At 42.2% G+C, this 18,720-nt stretch overlaps 2 protein-coding genes across 2 annotated transcripts in view; both read right to left on the minus strand.

The window, feature by feature from the left end:
• polr3b (polymerase (RNA) III (DNA directed) polypeptide B) overlaps window positions 1-5,990 on the minus strand; it is a 95,794-nt gene extending 89,804 nt beyond the window's left edge. The window contains exons 1-4 of the mRNA XM_072551794.1: window positions 5,855-5,990; window positions 4,821-4,853; window positions 2,882-2,938; window positions 2,724-2,788 (exon numbers count right to left, since the gene is read on the minus strand). Of these exons, the coding sequence (XP_072407895.1) occupies window positions 2,724-2,788; window positions 2,882-2,938; window positions 4,821-4,853; window positions 5,855-5,938 (239 nt within the window). The 5' untranslated portion in view covers window positions 5,939-5,990. The remainder of the gene's footprint in view (window positions 1-2,723; window positions 2,789-2,881; window positions 2,939-4,820; window positions 4,854-5,854) is intronic.
• A 7,626-nt stretch (window positions 5,991-13,616) lies between these two features.
• Window positions 13,617-18,720, minus strand: part of endouc (endonuclease, polyU-specific C) — a 33,611-nt gene continuing 28,507 nt past the window's right edge. The window contains exons 6-7 of the mRNA XM_072551795.1: window positions 17,702-17,855; window positions 13,617-16,219 (exon numbers count right to left, since the gene is read on the minus strand). Coding sequence (XP_072407896.1) covers window positions 15,956-16,219; window positions 17,702-17,855 — 418 coding nt within the window. The 3' untranslated portion in view covers window positions 13,617-15,955. The remainder of the gene's footprint in view (window positions 16,220-17,701; window positions 17,856-18,720) is intronic.

The raw sequence follows: 18,720 nt of genomic DNA on the forward strand, positions 1-18,720 counted from the left end.
ACATTCTAAAAATGTCTGGCATGAATGTCTCTTTTTTTTCCAAACAGAACAAACTGGTTCTCAAACTGGAGCCCACTGAGCTTTTCCGCAATAGGAGGGTATGAAATGATTGCTCCAGGAGCAACAGACAGGTAAAAATCAGGGGTAGTGGGGGTACAAAGAAAGGCAAATTGTCTGCTTTGTGCAACTTCATGACAGTTGGGAGGCATCCTGCACATGTAGCTGGCACAATGTTTCTCATAATTCCCAAATATTCAGCCTCCTGATGGTGATGGCTTCCTGGTCCATTGTGCTTTTCAGCAATGGGTTTCATATTTCTTTTAAGCAGGAGCAAGCAGAGCGATTGGACTAGTAATCCAGAGTCCTAGGCTAAAGCTGGGTTTAAATCCCATCATGGTAGCTGGTGGAGTTTACATTAAATGAACAGGTCTGGAACAAAAAGCTAGCCTCAATAACCGTGACCATGGAATTGTCAAAACAATAAAATCTGGTCTTATGCACATCCTGTCGAGAAAACAATCTCCTACTCTTATCTGGTTTGACTTACACGTGACTCCAGACCCACAACAACAGTTCTGAAGAGGAGTCATATCAGACTCAAAATGTTAGCTGTTTCTCTCTCCACAGATGCTGCCAGATTTGGTGAGCTTTTCCAGCACTTTATTTTTATTTACCACAAAGGAGTGATGGACTTTTAATTGCTGTCTGAAATGGCCACAGCAAACCACTCTGTTCAAGGGCAGTTAAAGATGAACAACAAATGCTGGTGTTGCGTTGATGCTCATATTCCATGAAAAAACAGAAAGGAGAGGGGAGATGGGAGACCAGCTATTGCCATGAAGTCACAGTGCATTTAATTTAGCCCCAGTGATATGTGCTCTTATGACACTGCATGATCTGTTCAATATTTGCAGCATTTTTGTTTATATTAATTTCATGTTCATTTGAATCATTGAATGATGACAGCACAACAAGAGGTCTTCAGCTTAGTGAGATTTGTTGACTCTCTGCAGGAGCAGCTCACAAGGAGAACTCCCCTGCTCTCTCTCTCTGAAAAGTGAAGTGCAATCTTATCCATTCACTTTTAGATAGCAGATGGGATTTGGGTTTAATATCTCGAATGAAAGATGGGATCTCCAATACCGCATCACTGTACATGACAGCCTGAATATTGCACCCAAACTCTGGAGTAGGACTTGAACCCACAACTATCCAACTTAGAGGTGACAATGTTGCCCATTGAGAAACTGCTGACACTTTGACACAGGACGGAGGTGGGAAAGCTCAGCATGGCAATGATAAGCTGATTAACCCAACTAACCAAGAGAGTTGGTGGGTCAGTGATTCTGTCACAGGATCAGTATTCCAGAGATCCAGAGGGAAGCTTGTAAAACCAGCCACGTTGCTGGGATGGATTTAAGATAGCTGGGGGTGGATCTGGAGAGAAATAGATCTGGAGAGAAATAGATCTGGAATACAGACTCAAATAAAATGATGTGAAGGCACTGGGGAAAGTGCAGAAGGGATTTAGGATGAGGAAATTCAATCATGAAGACCAATTGCAGCGGGCAGCTGGGTGTTAAGTGGTGAGCATCACAGCGCCAGGAACCGAGGTTCGAGTCCAGCCTTAGCTGATTGGCTTTGTGGAGTTTGCATGTTCGCCCCATATCTGTGTGGGTTTCCACTTGGTGCTCCGGTTTCCTCCCACAGTTCAAAGATGTGCCAGTTAGGTGGATTCTGGATTAGTGGTGCTGGAAGAGCACAGCAGTTCAGGCAGCATCCAAATAGCTTCAAAATCGACGTTTCGGGCAAAAGCCCTTCATCAAGAATAAAGGCAGTGAGCCTGAAGCGTGCCTTTATTCCTGATGAAGGGCTTTTGCCCGAAACGTCGATTTCGAAGCTATTTGGATGCTGCCTGAACTGCTGTGCTCTTCCAGCACCACTAATCCAGAATCTGGTTTCCAGCATCTGCAGTCATTGTTTTTACCTCAGTTAGGTGGATTGGCCATACTAAATTGCCCTATAAGGTTCAGAGCTGTGCAGGTTAGATGCATCATTAAGGCTATACAAGGCGGAGATATAGATATATTTCTAACAGTTAAGGGAATCAAGGATTATGGGGATAAGGCTGGAAAGTGGAGTTGAGGGTCATCGCGTAAGCCATAATCTCATTGAATGGTGGTGTAGACTCAATGGACCCAATGACTTACTTCTGCTCCTACGTCTTATGGATTTCAAAGGAGAAAATGTTCTTACTTGAGAAAGGATCAGAACGAGATGTCTAACATTTAAAGTAATTTGTAAAAGTAATGACACTGATACAAGGAAAAGCTATTTCATGCAGTTGTTAGTGTCCAGACTGCAATGTCAAAGAATGTGGTGGTGGTAGGTACAATGGCGACCTTTAAAAGTCAACTAGAGGGTAATTTGAAAAGAAACGATATGCATGGTTACTGGGAGATGGTAAGACAATAGTTCCAAGTGATGATCACTGAAAGAGCTAGTGGTGACATGATGAACTGAACAGACCTTCTTTCCTCCCTGTATTGGTTCTGTGAAAATCTTTCAGGACGTCAAACTCTCATCTAATTCACTACAACCTACAACAAAAGGAATCAGCTGTCCCACATGCAGCAATGCAACTGACCTTTAACAACTCAATCTACAAATAAAAGTCACCATCGTTGGAGAAAAGAGAAAGAAAATCAGCCCTCAGCACTTACTTTAAATACCACATAGGATCAGCATCACTGGTCACCTTCTCATTGGCTTTCATAATCTTCTTAATCTACGGAGAAAGCAAACCAGACAGTGAACAGAACAAGTGGCACAGTATGAGGCAGAAGAGCAGAATTAAACTGAGCATCACTAACATTCCTACCTCGACATTTATGAAGTAGTTGAACGAGTCAATGTGCTGCTTCACCAGCCCTTTGACCTGCAAGGAACAAAGAAACATACGTAATACTCATTTACCACAGAAACCCATGAAGTAATTAAAATAGTAAATCAAGCACACCAAGTGGGTCAACATGGGCAGAAAGCTTCCAAAGCAAAGTGAAGGAGTTATTAGAACGTCAAATGAATTGCCACAAAAGACTGTTTAGGCAGACACTACTTAATTTAAAAAAAGAGAATTGGATAAGAATGACAGAAGGATACAGGAAAAATCCCAAGGGAATAGGCAAGTCTGTGTAGAGAACTAGCACAGGGACAATGGGCTGAATGGCTTCCTTCTGCATTGTGGACCTGCACCTCAACTCATCAGACAATGAGCAATTTATTTTTTAAAAGTAAGTTTACTTTATAAACAGAAGGCTATTCGGCCCATAAAACCATTTCTGTCGGATCATGACCAATCTGCACCTTTACTCCATGTACCTGGCTTTGACTCACGTTCTAACAATAAACTTCAACTCATTTCAATCTTGAAAATCTCCCTGTAATACATCTCTAAATTTTTTTTGAAGGGAGAAGAAGAGGAGAGAGAAAAGGAAGGAAAAAGGAGTTTCAGATTTCCACTTCCCTTCGTCACAGCTCACTGGCATAGCACAAGTCACACAAGTTAATGATTTTGAATAAGTACACAAAATTCCCCAATCTACCCGATTTTCAAACATAGGTCAAGAGAAAGCTCAGACTAGGTTTCTGTACTTAAGAGTTACTATTTACTACAAGTAATTAGACTCTAGCTACAGGCAGTTATAACTATTGTCATACAACACTACAATTTAACCTCCCCCTTTCTCTCTCAGACATACAAATGGGTAAAAAAAAGATAATGAGTGAAGGAAAGCTAGAAGGCAAGTCAGTAGTTTTTAATTCAAGGATTACTGAGATGATCCTTATGATTCTACGTTGTTCAGAAAGATACTTTGTCACCTTCCTCTTGATGCTCCCAGTGGTTTGTAAGAGACACAAGGTGGCTAATTCACTTACAAAAGGTTTCTGACATATCAGTTAAAAGTCACAGCTTAAGACAACTGCTGATGTAAAGATGAACTGATTTTATTCAGGTTTAAAATGGGTTTGACTGCAGAGAACAGAGAGACAGTTTCTGAGCTAATTGAGATCAGAACATTTCCCTCTATCTTGGTCCCAGGCCCAAGTTGTCCAGTTACCTGAGAACGTAATACACTGTGTTGACAAGCAAAAGGGTTGTGTGATCAATAACTGGTTGTTAGTCCACAGACCAACCAACTTCTTGTTGACACCTAGGTGGATCTGAACACAGAACCTCCAAATCATCTGCAACCACTTCAATTACTGCTTGTTCAAACAGCAATTTATATGCTGCTTGTCCTAAGTGGGTCATTTGCTTTTTAAAACATGCAGAAATCCTTTAAACTCTGCTTTTAACACAGTTCTCATTCCAGTCCATCGTTTTAACAGCACCAAATCAAACGTTCCTGTACGGCCCAGCTAGTTCTGAAGGTTACACCTCCATTAAAAGAATGGGCCCTCTCTGCCAAATACATTTTAAACAACTTGATCAGATCATCTTTCATCTTCTAAACTTGTGGAAATACAAGTATCTTCAAGCAATCTTCTCAACTTTCAGCTGATAGTGTTCTGGTGAATCTCCACCTCAACATCAACAAGAGGCCACAGTTTGCTCAGCTGTTCAGTTATATCCAAAAGCCCAGTTACATTTGCTACTGAACTCCGACAGCAACTTCGGCGACACACCAATTTGCATTATAAGTTTGACCTTTGATCTGTGGGCTGAATAGAATTGCTCATTTCCATAAAATTAAACATTGCAAGTGCTATCATTCCTCTGACCAAAACATGAAAACAAATGAGAAAAACTCCATTACCTTCAGAAAAGCAGGAAGCAGCTTCCATTTTTCCTATTAGTAAAGCAAAAAATAAACATCAGTATTTTAACATTGAATACATAACCCAACAGGCTATCTAGCACAACCAGTCTATATCAGCATAAATTGTTATTATCAAGCCTTTTCCCATTGCTTCTCATCTAAATCTGCCACAATAACACTCTTGATTCCTTTTACTCATGTATTCTTAGTCTCCTCATAAATGCATCTATACAATTTGTTTTACCTGTGATCTCCAGTTCCACTTTTTCACCACTTTCTCTAAATGAGAAGCTTTGTCATATTTCCCTCTCAAGTCTTTTTGGATCTATACTCTGAGCCTGGAACATTGAAAGATGGAACACCTTAAACCATATAAAATTCTGAAGGTCCCTTTCAGGGTGGCCATGTGGGAATCTAGAATGAGGGGGTCACAGTTAAAGATTAGAAGTCTCCCAGTTAAGACATGGATTGAGAAGTTTGACTGCTCACCATCTCACATGCACAGGGTTGCTAATCACAGAGCAGAGGATCGTTGAATGTACTCAAGGCTGAGTTAGACTGATTGCCCATTGACCAGAGAGTCTGGTGGGACAGACAGAAAGGGAGGTGGGGACACAGCCAGGTCATGGATTTATTGAATGCTGCACAAGCTATTTTGGGAGGGAAGCGGGAAACTTGATGAATAACCTACCCCCATCCTTCTGAACCTCATGTATTTTTGGTGACTATTTTGCCTCGATTGCTGCTGGTTACACTCTTCTCCACCAGATGAGACATTTTCTCTGCATCTACTTTATCAAGACATTACACGAGAACCCCTCAGCCTACCACACATTTCCAGCATCATTCCTGTGAACGTCCCCTACACCCTGTCCAGTGCTTTCTGGAGATTTTCTGACCAATCTATTCCGAGATGCTGTAACCTCGGGGACTGCAACACGGGCCCTGACTGGGCCAGAGGTGGGGACACTACCCTTGCACCCGAAGAGACCATAATGCCTCCCTCACCCAGGTCTCATCTCCTGCCTCACCTCCACCTCCCGGACCGGTGCCGCCAACGATTCCGGATCCAGATCCCCAAATTCAGCCGCCAGCATCTCCATCGTCTGCCTCATGTCCGCCGCCAACCCCTGTCCGGGAGGGAACCCGCGTCCCGAGATATGAGTGTCCGGGCGGAACTCCGTGAAGCCGCAGAAAGGTTCCGGCCCTGCCCCCTTTTCAAGGCTCTCCCTGAGCGTGCAGTGTATTGTCTGGCATCACAATAAAGTTGCTGCTGCTGCTGCTGCTGTGTGGGGCTTCAATGTTGTTGCAGGATCTGATCAATTGGAATTGCTCACTTCAAATGATTCATCTCTCTTCTCATTTTTACACATCCTTGTTTTTTTAACCCATTATTTTCTTGCTGTTTCCCCCTCCCCACAGACTTCAATCTTTTTAAACTGGATTGAAGAAGTTGTCAAAAGTGAAATCTGGACACTCTGATGACATCCCCCATCACGATGCCAACAGATTCTCCCTTGCAGTTTCGCAGCTGTAGAACTTTATTTTTACCATTATGCTGGCCAGGAACAAGGGAAGCGGCCATAAATTTGGTACTTTTTCTTTTTAAAATCAACTTCCCGCCAAGTTCTGAACACCTCCGTCAAATCTTTCCATAATTTCCTCTTCTCTGCTCAAAGAAGAACAACCTAACTTCTACAAGACCAAAGTTCCTCATCCCTGATGCCATTTGAATAAATCTCTTCTGCACCCTCTCCAAGGCCTTCCCATATGTTTCCAAGATGGAACAGCATCCTCCAATTTCACCACATTTATTAAACCATCAGTGTATTATGACTGCTGGGCATTTACCACACCGCTATTATATGAGGAAGCCATTTACACAACTGCTTGTTGTACATTCCATCTAACTTCTTTTTCCAATTTAATCCATCACTTAACTGTTGAGATTAATTGAGGATTGCACACCACAATGAAGATTGCACACCACAAGACAAGAATCAATCATTGTTCTTCTGAAGAAGTCATACCAAATTTGAAACAATAATTCTGTTTTTGTCTCCAAAAATGCTTCCAGGTCTGCTGGGTTTCTCCAACATTGTCAGCCTTTTGCTCATTGTCTGTCGATGGTACATTTAGAGATCTGGCAGTTTGAGTCAATGCTGATCTACCATTACCTTCCACTAACAGGGACAGGGCAAGGAGGCAGCATTGTTCTGCATTGTTGGTGTCATTCATTCGCTAGCTATTTAGCCAACAGAAACAGCTGGCCTCCCACATGGGACAGTAATTCTGAACCTGACCATTTCGATGTTCTCCTGTCAACCTCCTGCTAGACTCTGCATAAAGCTAAGATTAGTGTAGTGCTGGAAAAGCACAGCAGGGCAGGCAGAACCGAGGAGCAGGAAATTTGACATTTCGGGCAGGAGCCCTTCAGGCAGCATCCGAGGAGCAGGAAAATCGACGTTTCGGGCAGGAGCCCTGCCTGATGATTCCTGGTGAAGGGGTCATGCCCAAAACATCAATTTTCCTGCTCTTCGGATGCTGCCTGACCTGCTGTGCTTATCCAGCACCACTCTAATCTTGATTCTGATCTCCAGCATCTATAGTCCTCACCTCTGCATAACATTAAGCTCACCTGAAGCACTACTGTCTGTATCGTAAATCATGTCCCTTTCCTTCATCACCCCTGGTGCTCGTTAACCTGATGTTGATTCCCTTGAGCTATGCCTGGGTTTTGAAATATTCATCCTTACTCTCAAATTAGTTCATGATTTCACCCTTTATATCTATATGGAGTTACCTCACTCCACAAACTTACCATTTTAAAAAAAATCAATGTCATTACACACCTCTGGAACAGACGGGACTTGATTTTGGGACTCTTGGCTCGGAAATAGTAATGCTGTTACAGTGTCATAGAGTCCAAGCAAACTTTCCAGATTTTTATTTTAAATCAACCTATTCAGATATGTTAGGACAAATGTCTGGGGCAGGTGAGACTTGAACCTGAACCTTCTGATCCAGAGGTGGAGACCACAACCACTGCGTTAAAGAGCCCTATTAAACTGTCCACATATTTTCTAGACTTTACAGATAGATGCTTTTAATCAACCTTTTCAGAGATGTTATTACATACTTCTAGAGCAGCTGATATTTGAACCTTTGTCTTCTGGCTGAGTGGTAGAGTCACTAAATCTACACAACAAAAGGCCTCCCAAACATACCAGACATCGTTTACCACACCATCATGCTGTTGTCACATTACAAAACTTTCCGGATATATGGATTTCTTTACTTCTGGCCTCCTGTGCATCCTTAATTTTAATCGTTCCATGATTGGAAGCCTTGCCTTCAGCAATCTGGATCTCCAAAATATTCAATTCCTTCAGCTATAAAAAGCCTCTCAAAATCTACTCTTTTGATTAAATCAACTGACCGACATAATAAACGGCTTGGTATGAAGCAGTTGAGTCTACCTCATTGAATGTTCTTAAGGCAAAGATGGATTTTTAAACAATAAAGGAATTTAGGGTTATGGAGAGCAGGCGAGTAAGTGGAGGTAAAAACAATGACTGCAGATGCTGAAAACTAAATACTGGATTAGTGGTGCTGGAAGAGCACAGCAGTTCAGGCAGCATCCAACGAGCAGCGAAATCAACGTTTCGGGCAAAAGCCCTTCATCAGGAATAAAGGCAGTGAGCCTGAAGCGTGGAGAGATAAGCTAGAGGAGGGTGGGGGTGGGGAGAGAGTAGCATAGAGTACAGTGGGTGAGTGGGGGAGGAGATGAAGGTGATAGGTCAAGGAGGAGAGGGTGGAGTGGATAGGTGGAAAAGAAGATAGGCAGGTCGGACAAGTCCGGACAAGTCAAGGAGACAGTTACTGAGCTGGAAGTTTGAAACTAGGATGAGGTGGGGGAAGGGGAAATGAGGAAGCTGTTGAAGTCCACATTGATGCCCTGGGGTTGAAGTTTTCCGAGGCGGAAGATGAGCCGTTCTTCCTCCAGGCGTCTGGTGGTGAGGGAGCGGCGGTGAAGGAGGCCCAGGACCTCCATGTCCTCGGCAGAGTGGGAGGGGGAGTTGAAATGTTGGGCCACGGGGCGGTTTGGTTGATTGGTGCGGGTGTCTCGGAGATGTTCCCTAAAGTGCTCTGCTAGGAGGCACCCAGTCTCCCCAATGTAGAGGAGACCGCATCGGGAGCAACGGATACAATAAATTATATTAGTGGATGTGCAGGTGAAACTTTGATGGATGTGGAAGGCTCCTTTAGGGCCTTGGATAGAGGTGGGGGAGGAGGTGTGGACACAGATTTTACAGTTCCTGCGGTGGCAGGGGAAAGTGCCAGAATGGGAGGGTGGGTCGTAGGGGGGTGTGGACCTGACCAGGTAGTCACGGAGGGAACGGCCTTTGCGGAAAGCGGAAAGGGGTGGGGAGGGAAATATATCCCTGGTGGTGGGGTCTTTTTGGAGGTGGCGGAAATGTCGGTGGATGATTTGGTTGATGCGAAGGTTTGTAGGGTGGAAGGTGAGCACCAGGGGCGTTCTGTCCTTGTTACGGTTGGAGGGGTGGGGTCTGAGGGCGGAGGTGCGGGATGTGGACGAGATGCGTTGGAGGGCATCTTTAACCACGTGGGAAGGGAAATTGCAGTCTCTAAAGAAGGAGGCCATCTGGTGTGTACTATGGTGGAACTGGTCCTCCTGGGAGCAGATACGGCGGAGGCGGAGAAATTGGGAATAAGGGATGGCATTTTTGCAAGAGATAGGGTGGGAAGAGGTGTAATCCAGGTAGCTATGGGAGTCGGTGGGTTTGTAAAAAATGTCAGTGTCAAGTCGGTCGTCATTAATGGAGATGGAGAGGTCCAGGAAGGGGAGCGAGGTGTCAGAGATAGTCCAGGTAAATTTAAGGTCAGGGTGGAATGTGTTGGTGAAGTTGATGAATTGCTCAACCTCCTCGCGGGAGCACGAGGTGGCACCAATGCAGTCATCAATGTAGCGGAGGAAGAGGTGGGGAGTGGTGCCGGTGTAATTACGGAAGATCGACTGTTCTACATAGCCAACAAAGAGACAGGCATAGCTGGGGCCCATACGTGCGCCCATGGCTACGCCTTTGGTCTGGAGGAAGTGGGAGGATTCAAAGGAGAGGGCAAGTAAGTGGAGCTGAGACCACGAAAAGCTCAATTCCTGATGAAGGGCTCTTACCCAAAGTGTCGATTCTACTGCTCCTCAGATACTGCCTGACCTGCTGTGCTTTTCCAGCACCACACTCTCGACTCTGATCTCCAGCATTTGACGTCCTCACTTTCTCCACCATGAAAAGATCAGCCATGGTCTGACTGAATAGCAGAGCAGGCTTGAGGGACCAGATGGCCTACTGTTGCTCCTATTTCTTATATTCTTATCATGTCAAACTGTGTTTGGTAATGCTCTTAAGGATCTTGGGGTGTTTCATGCTGCTAAAATTGGTGTAGAAACACAGTTGTAGCTGTGCACAGGAGTCACCATGTGATAGGAGGATAATAAAACTTTAAAAGGGGGAGAGAAAAACAAATTGGTGGATTGGGCAGAGAGCTGATAGGTGAAATTCAATACAGAGAAATATGAGGTGATTAATTTTGATCAGAAGGATTTAGAGAGGACATGCAAAGAATGTGTATTGTGACAATGTTGTATCTTTAAGGTGTGTTTTGACCTTTTATTTTAGAGAGCGAGAGAGGGATTGGAGGACAGATGCCAAATAGTCGATGACAAGATAAACAACTTATGAAGCCTTAGGTGTTTTTTTTTGAAAGCTGGAATAATAGAAGCAGCCTGAGTGGGTGTGATCAAGCTCCCATCCACAAAACCTGGAATTTTTAGTTTTCAGCAGCAGTTGCTGTTGGGGTCTTGAAGAATTGGAAGTTTCCTTCCCCTCTGTCAATTATAGTCAAGAGATGGAGTTCTCTTCCTGGGCTGCTGGATTATATGTGAGACAATCTGTTTGCTGAATTTGTTTTTTGGTCTGTTTATGGGCATAAAACTGTTTCGATATAGAAACAGTTAATTAGAAATAGTTTGTGTATCTATTATTCTGTTAAATTTCCCAGTAGAGTTATGTTATTCCAAGTTCTTTTTTTGTTGTATTTTAACTATAGCGTTTGAATAAATTATGTTTTGCTTAATATTGAGTAGATTGACCAATCAAATTGCATCTGGAATTCAGTACCTGACATTTACCTTTAAAATAAGAAAAAGATAAGGTCTAGGCTACCTTCTCAATATATTTTGAGGGGATCTGGTCTGGTCTGATCCGTAACAGTGAAAACAGAAAGACCATAAGTCGTTGAAAGTAGCAGAACATATTGAGAGTGTGGTTGATTAAGCATCCAGTTGAACACAAACAAGGAAGTTATGTTGAATTTGACCATAATTCAGCCTCAGCTGGAGGGTTGCGCCTACCTCTGGGCACCACACTTTAGGAAGGATGTGAATGCATTGGCAGAGAGAACAGAAATACATCAAGAGAATGGTTCCAGTAATTGGAACACCAGATGTGAAGATAGACTGGGAAGGTTTGGATGATTTTCCTGACAAAGAAGGGAATCTGATCAAAAGTAAATGTTTTCATGTTTTCAAAATTATCAGGAATCTGGACAGAGCAGATAGAGAGAAACACTCTCCACTCTGTCAAGAGTCAAGATCAGGAAAGCATGGATTAAAGGAAATCAGCGAAAGATGCAAGGAAAATCCTTTTTGTGCAATGAGTGGTTGGGACCGGGAATGCATCCCCTGAGAGTGTGGTGGTGGCAGCTTCACTCCAGTCTTCCAAAACGGAATGAGATTGTTGTCAGCAGATGAAGAATGTGCAGGGTTAGGGGGAGAAGGTGTGAGAATGGCAGTAGGTGAATGGCTCTTTCGCAGTGCCAGTACAATTACGATGGGCCCAGCAACCTCCTTCTACACGGTAACAACTCTGTGATTTTCTGTTTTTGACCCATCACCAACGAAGGAATGGCAAATTAAAGACTGCCTCCCCAAGCAAAATATCTTTGAAGAAATCACAAAATCCTGAGTAAAATCAGAGTATAAAATCAAAGAAGTTACGGTCAAGTATTCATAAAACGCTGTTCCTTGCCTCAAATGGAGTATTGTATTCCTTCTTGGTACTTCACTGTCACTGGTTAAGTGATAGAATTGGAAGAGTTGTAATTGGTTTTGGTGAAAAAGGATCTGCTCAAAATCGTGAGGGGTCTAGACTCAATAAATAGGGAGAAATGGCTCCCATTGGCAGAAGCGTTGAGAACCAGAGGACATCGACATGGTCAGCAAAAGAAATACAAGCAGAATGAAGAAAACCATTTATGCGAGGAGTGGTTAAGAGCTGTAGAGTGCTGCCTGAGAGTGTTCTGATGGCAGGTTCCATTGTAGTTATCAAAATTAAATTGGACACAAGAACCTAAAAATAAATTTCTGCGACGACGAGAAAAGGACAGGAGAGTGGGAGTGTCTGCATTGCTGCTGCAAGAGTTGGAATGACAACAAGCCAAATGGCATCTATTCTATCATCAATGACAAGTTGCAGAATGCCAGTGGTGCAGTGTCACCTGCCCCAAGAGTCCCGGGGACACTTGTTCTGTCTGTCACTGCTGCAGACTTCAGATCAGTTGTCCTGAGAGTAAACCTAAAGAAAGCAACTGGCCCAGAGGGTCAGCACTGAGGGAGCCCCACACTGTCAGAGGGACAGTACTGAGGAAGCCCCACACTGTTAGACGGTCAGCACTGAGGGAGCCCCACACTTTCAGAGGGACAGTACTGAGGGATCACAGCAACATCTGAGGGTCAGGGCTGCGGGAACCCCACAATGTCAGATGGTCAGCACTGAGGGGGCCCCAGACTGTTGGAGAGAGAGTACTGAGGGAGAACAGCAGCATCAGACGGTCAGCACTGAAGGAGGCCCACACTGTCAAAGGGACAGTACTAAGGGAGTCCCACACTGTTCGAGGGAGAGTACTGAGGGAGTCCTACAGTGTTAGAGGGTCAGCACTGGGGGAGCACAGCAACGTCAGAGGGTTAGGACTGAGGGAATCCCTCAATGTCAGACGGTCAGCACTGAGGGAGCCACAGTGTGAAACTTAGCACTGAGACAGAATAGCAACATCAGATGGTTAGCACTGAGGGAGCCCCACATTGTTAGAGGGTCAGCACTGAGGGAGTGCTGCAATGTCAGAGGATCAGTAGTGAAGGATCAGTAGTGAAGGATCACTGCAATGTCAAACAGTCAATACTGAAGGAGAGGTCCACTGTAGGAGGGTCAGTGCTAGGGGAGTTCAACATTGTTGGAGAGTAAGAACTGAGGGAGTGATACACTGTGGGAGGATCAAATCAAAGGGACTGGTACACTTTCAGAGGGTCAGAATGAAGTGAGTGCTGTACTGTTGAAAGTGCCGCTTCTTTCAGCTGGGTTGTTGTACCAAAACTCAACTTGCCCAGCCTTACGGACATAAAACTAAGAAACTCATTCAAGCAGGAAAGAGTCTTAATGCTGTGGCCAAACTTCCCAACTGACTCCACCAACAATGCAACAACTAGTTAGTCATCAGATTTCCAGTTGTTGGATCATGCTGCGTGAAAATTGGTTGCACTATTTGTCTGTTTAATTGTCAGCAGTTCAGCATTATTTGTGCAGGACTGAGCTGAGTCAAATTGAGTCACTGAGCTACAACAATGTGAGGCAAATGCAGCAAGGTATGACCACTTTAGATAGTCATGGCCAATAATCTTGAAATAATTGTGCTGAAATAAAATAAAGCAAGACTAACTTCTTTATAATGAACTTTATTTCAAAGTTATTAAAAAGGTGAACATGCATTGCAGGAACTGAACTATAACTATGTCCAAAGAATAAACTTTGGTCAAATACGTATTCCATGGTTCTGCTGAACTTCGAGAAATTAAGGCAAGGTGTTAACAAGCAGCAGTAACTCGACTCATATTGTTTCCACTTGGAGGGGGAGGAAATAGAAATTTCAAATCAGTAAACTGTATTTACCAACATGTAGCTCTTTTCAGTACAGGTACACAATCCTTTATCCAAAATCTTAAACTTTTTCGTGGAGTGTGGAGTGTCATTTTGGTGTGACCCAACACCACACCCACTAGAACCACAACACTCAGATGTGACGTGCCAGCCTGGCCCCAGCACTGGCAGGCATTAATTCTGTCTCAGCGTTCGCACTATTCACACATGCGTCTGTTGTTCGGTAATTTTTTTTAAAATTCACCGTGAAAATGCCATTTATTCTGAAATCAAAAATTCGGAATCCTGAAAAGCAACTGGCCCCAAGGATTATGGATAAAGGATTGAGTACCAGATTAATGCTGGTCTACAAACAGAATAAGCTGCAAAACACAGCAGGTAGGTTAAGGATTTGGTTGGGATAAATGTGCAAATTGTCATAAAATCAGCTCCTTTGGAAAAACAAAGACTGAACCTTTATAGGAGTAGAGTTTCCATAATGATCATGTAATGAATTATGAAAACTGCAAAACACGTTTTGATGAAAATTGAAAATTCATAAGTGTAAAAAGCGAGAGTAGTTTTGAAACTGGTTTAGACGAACTTTGAAATGTTTTGATGTAGTTTAGGTCAGGAGTGAAGATCAGTGAGGCCTGGGATTGCAACAGAAGCAACGTGATTTCTGCAGAATTAAATTGCTCGCGATCTTTCAAAAATCCCAATAAGTTTTGGGCTGGAGAAAGGTAAACCCAGTTTCAGGTAAACCCCGAACACCTTTAAGCATGGGTTTTCTTGTCTTCATCAAACCATCTAAAATTAAACTTCATAGATTGATTCAAACCTCAGTAATCCTTGGAAAGTTGGCATTGAAAGTCATTAGTAACTGAAACGTGCGACAGTTAAACCCTCGCCATGTTTAAACACAAAGGGGTCTTTGAGCTGCTGTCACCTAAACCCCCTCCAATTTCAATTCTTGGAAACAGCTCCACAAGAAACAAAAGTTTCTTCCACAATTTTGGCAGTTCAGAGACCGAGAAAAAGCCTAATCAAAGTTGAATTGAAAATATTTTACCTGGAAACTGAAAACAGAAATAAAATGCAAGTTATTTTTAAAAGCAGATTGAAATATCAATAAATTGTGCATTTTAAAAACTTTAAGAATTCAAACAATTTTTGTATAATAAAAAGTTCAATCTAACAAGCTGATATAGTTCCATTAATACAGGCTATGAAGCAGAGAAACACACAAGTATAATGCAGGGCTAACCCTTAAATCACTGACTAATTGTCATCAAAGCAGATACAGAATTTCAAGCTATGAAACAAATGCTCATCCATAACAGAAAAAAGAAACTGCTGGCTGTAGGGTTTCTTCAATGGATGAAGCTTCAATGATGGAATGAAAAGTGAACAACGTTTTCCTCCCAGTTTAAAATCACGCAGGAGTTTTACATCAGATTGATGTGAAAATGTGCAGCTGTCATGTGGTGCAGTGAGGGTTAAAATGCACCAATTTCACTTCAAGTGAAACAAATATTTCCGATCCCACTGGTCATGGAGAGATTGGTTGGTTTTCTAAGAGATATTAAATGTGATGGCTTGTAACAGTAGGATTTAATTAACAAGGCAGGTAGGTGACACTTCTTTATTAGGAGGTCACAACGATTTTACTGTTTTAGACAGTTTGGATATTTAAGGACTGCAGCATTATCAGAACAAAAATTGTCAAACTAAAATCCTGCAACAACATATTAAATTTAAAAAGCCAACCCCAACACGTAGAGATCTTGTGTGAAATGTGTTGATTTATGGGGACAGTTTCTGAAATGAATTCTGTGCTGAACGTTAAACTGAATTTTTTTAAAAAGTCACCCGAATTTTAACTCAGAGATGGTCTCCTTTAGCACAGGATCAAATCCACTGAGTTCATATGGGAGTGCATTAATTGAGGATTCTGAACAAGAAGACGTTGCAAAATGTGCATTTTGTACAATACAACGTTGCAACGACTTTGAGAAGATCTAACCAGAAAAAGAGACACTCTGAGCATCGACTATAATCTGCTTGTTGGACGGATGTTAATTCTGCAGACATTTGAGCAAACTGTAGATGACACTGAGGATTCCTGAGACTGCCACAGGTTCAGTCCAGGGGTATATTGTTGTTGCTGAGCAGCACCGGGTAGGAACTTCCAATGTACTTCCCGTGACGATACACGACAATTTGCAAATGGTATTCGTCCACCATTACCAGCTCCCGCGAGACTTTGGCCTGCGACAGGAGGAAGCAGATGGTGTAGACAGCGACCTCAAACTCAGGGCTCACTCCAATAAAGGAACTGCCCACAGGTTTCACCATTGTCTTCCAGCTGAACTGCAGGTTCAAGACGTGATCATCTTCATCAGGCTACAAGAAACCAGCAAACAAAAAACAAATATCAGTTAGATTCCACTGGTCCGCAGACATATACCCAAACCCATGATAATATACACCTTAGTAAAATTCAAAATATTCATTCACTCACTGCTGGCATTGCTGAGGGAGTTCAGTCTGAATCAAATCAAGAGCTCAACATGTCTCATTGGAGAAATATGCTATAAATCAAGCCCTGCTATTCCTGGAGACATTGCGAGAGTTAAAAATTTCCCCATCCTCTCCACAGTACTTGACTTCTACATCAGTCCTTTCCTCTCTTCAGTCCACAAGAAAAATTAAAAAGAAAGTTTTGCAAGTATGAACGGTAAGCAAACAGAAATTAGCTTGTTTTACCATCAACTCAAGTTGAGGCAATAGGAAAGTTGAGGCGATATCAATGTAGGGAAAGGCAACTCAGAGGAGCAATAAGGGACAGCACAGTAATAATACAGAGGATAAAGGTCCATGCAAGGAAAAGTAATTTTAAAAAGTCTGAAATCACTGAAAATGCAGAGCATCCACAATACTCATGTCACAGATAGAGAGCCTTGGTTTAAATCTAATCACCACCACAGAGGCATGGGTACAAAGTGTCCACAGTTGGGAAATACATGTTCCAGAGTACACACCATTTTGAAAAGACAGGCAGATTGAAAAATGAGGGATAGCCATTATAATAAAGGATGATTTCTGAATCATTTGTGAGAAATGATCTTTTCATAGAAAAATTAGATGTGGAAACCATGAGGGTATAGATTAGGAATAACAAGAGTTAGAAACAACTGATGGGAGTAGGCTCCCTAACAACAATTAAGCTGTGGGACAGAGCATTAAAAGAATAAATTATTGCAGTTTATAAAAGGCAACGTAATAGTTGCAGTGGACAGCAATCCCCATACAAATTAGACCAAGCAAATTGGTAAAGGCTACCTTAAAGATGAGTTTGTCGAATGTTTGTGGGACATTTGTTTGAAGAAGCCAGTCAAGAATTTAAGCTACTTTAATGAGTCCAGATTGTTGGAATATCATAGTAAATGATCCATCAGGTAATAGTGATCACAATAAATGCATTTCACAATAATTTTCAAAACAAAATATTCTAATTACAAACAAGAATCTTAAATAAAACTGTAAGGTTTATTGGGTAAACAAATGAAAATGTTTGCTGGTTAACAAACACTAAGAAACTTAAAGAAACAGTTCAGAATGATCAAGAAACATACATTCCATTGAAAAACTGAAACTCCAAGAAAAAGATGCATCCATGGTCACTAAGGAGGTTAAGGATATAATTAGATTAAAATAACATGCTTATAAAGGTTGCAAGAGTAAATCTGAGGATGACAGTGTTTTAGAAACCCAACAAAATACTACTAAAAACTAAAGTAAGAAGGAACAACAATAGAATGAGAATAAATTAAGAATTTGTTCCTTAGCCAACAATGTTAGGACATCAAGTGTAACTGCTCGCACCTTATTCTTGTCCTTCCTGGCCACAAAGCCTTTATAATCAATGTGATTGCGCTTCTCCTGCAGGTAGAATTGGACCCAGTTGTGTAGGCCCATAATCTCTCTCCCTCGTTTGGTCTCTCCCACAAACACATGCTCAAACCCTGAAGAATCTCGCCTGGAGGAACCAAATAGACCAATAAAGCAGTCAAATGGTAATCTGTCACAGAAGTCATTTTTGATATTTCACAAAACCACAGTATTGTTTTAACATATAAGTAGTCCATTCAGCCCACTGTGTCTGCACCAGCTTTCCATCATGACTTAGTGCCATTCTCATGGCTTTTTTCCATGTCCTCTTATCAAATTTAAATTGAAATAATCATCTTGAATGTCTTAATTGAATCTGCCTTTAGAACATTTCCAAGCAATGTGTTCTAGACCTTGTCACAAAGCTGGTCCTTTTCTTTCTAATAAGCTGTTCCTTTTCCCAAGGATACTGTGTCATTGGGTTTTTTTTCAGAAGGATCATAAACAGCTCTTGGCTCTAAGATGGCTAGTTTGCTACAGACATGGGAAAGGATTTTGACAGGCCTTCTGTTTATATGTAAACAGATGAGACTTCAGACCAAAGTGGTCATTTTTTTAGAAGTGACCTGTACAATGAAAGGGAAATGGTCAGTTCTGAAAGCTGAGCAGTTCAGTCCAGAACTAATTAGGCAGTTCAGCTGTGTGGAAACAGGCTGCTAGACTCTCTCTACTTCTGTCCTTCTAACTTTAACCTGCAAGCATTTGTTTCATTTTTACTGTGTTTCAGTGGGTTTGCTTATTAGGACTATTGTGTATATTCAGAACAACATAATTAAGTCTAGTCTGGATAGGCTGTGTTCCATAGGGGTTCTTTATTATTTTCTTTGTGTTTCATTGTGTAATTTTGTGAATAAATGTTTGTCTGTTTTTAAACCTGGTAGTCAACTTACTCTGCGTAATTTTCACGATACACTTACTGAAACAAATTGCAAAATTATGGTCTGGGCTGCCTG

Source organism: Chiloscyllium punctatum, chromosome 32 (genome assembly GCF_047496795.1).
Source record: "Chiloscyllium punctatum isolate Juve2018m chromosome 32, sChiPun1.3, whole genome shotgun sequence".
NCBI classification, from domain to species: Eukaryota; Metazoa; Chordata; class Chondrichthyes; order Orectolobiformes; family Hemiscylliidae; genus Chiloscyllium; species Chiloscyllium punctatum.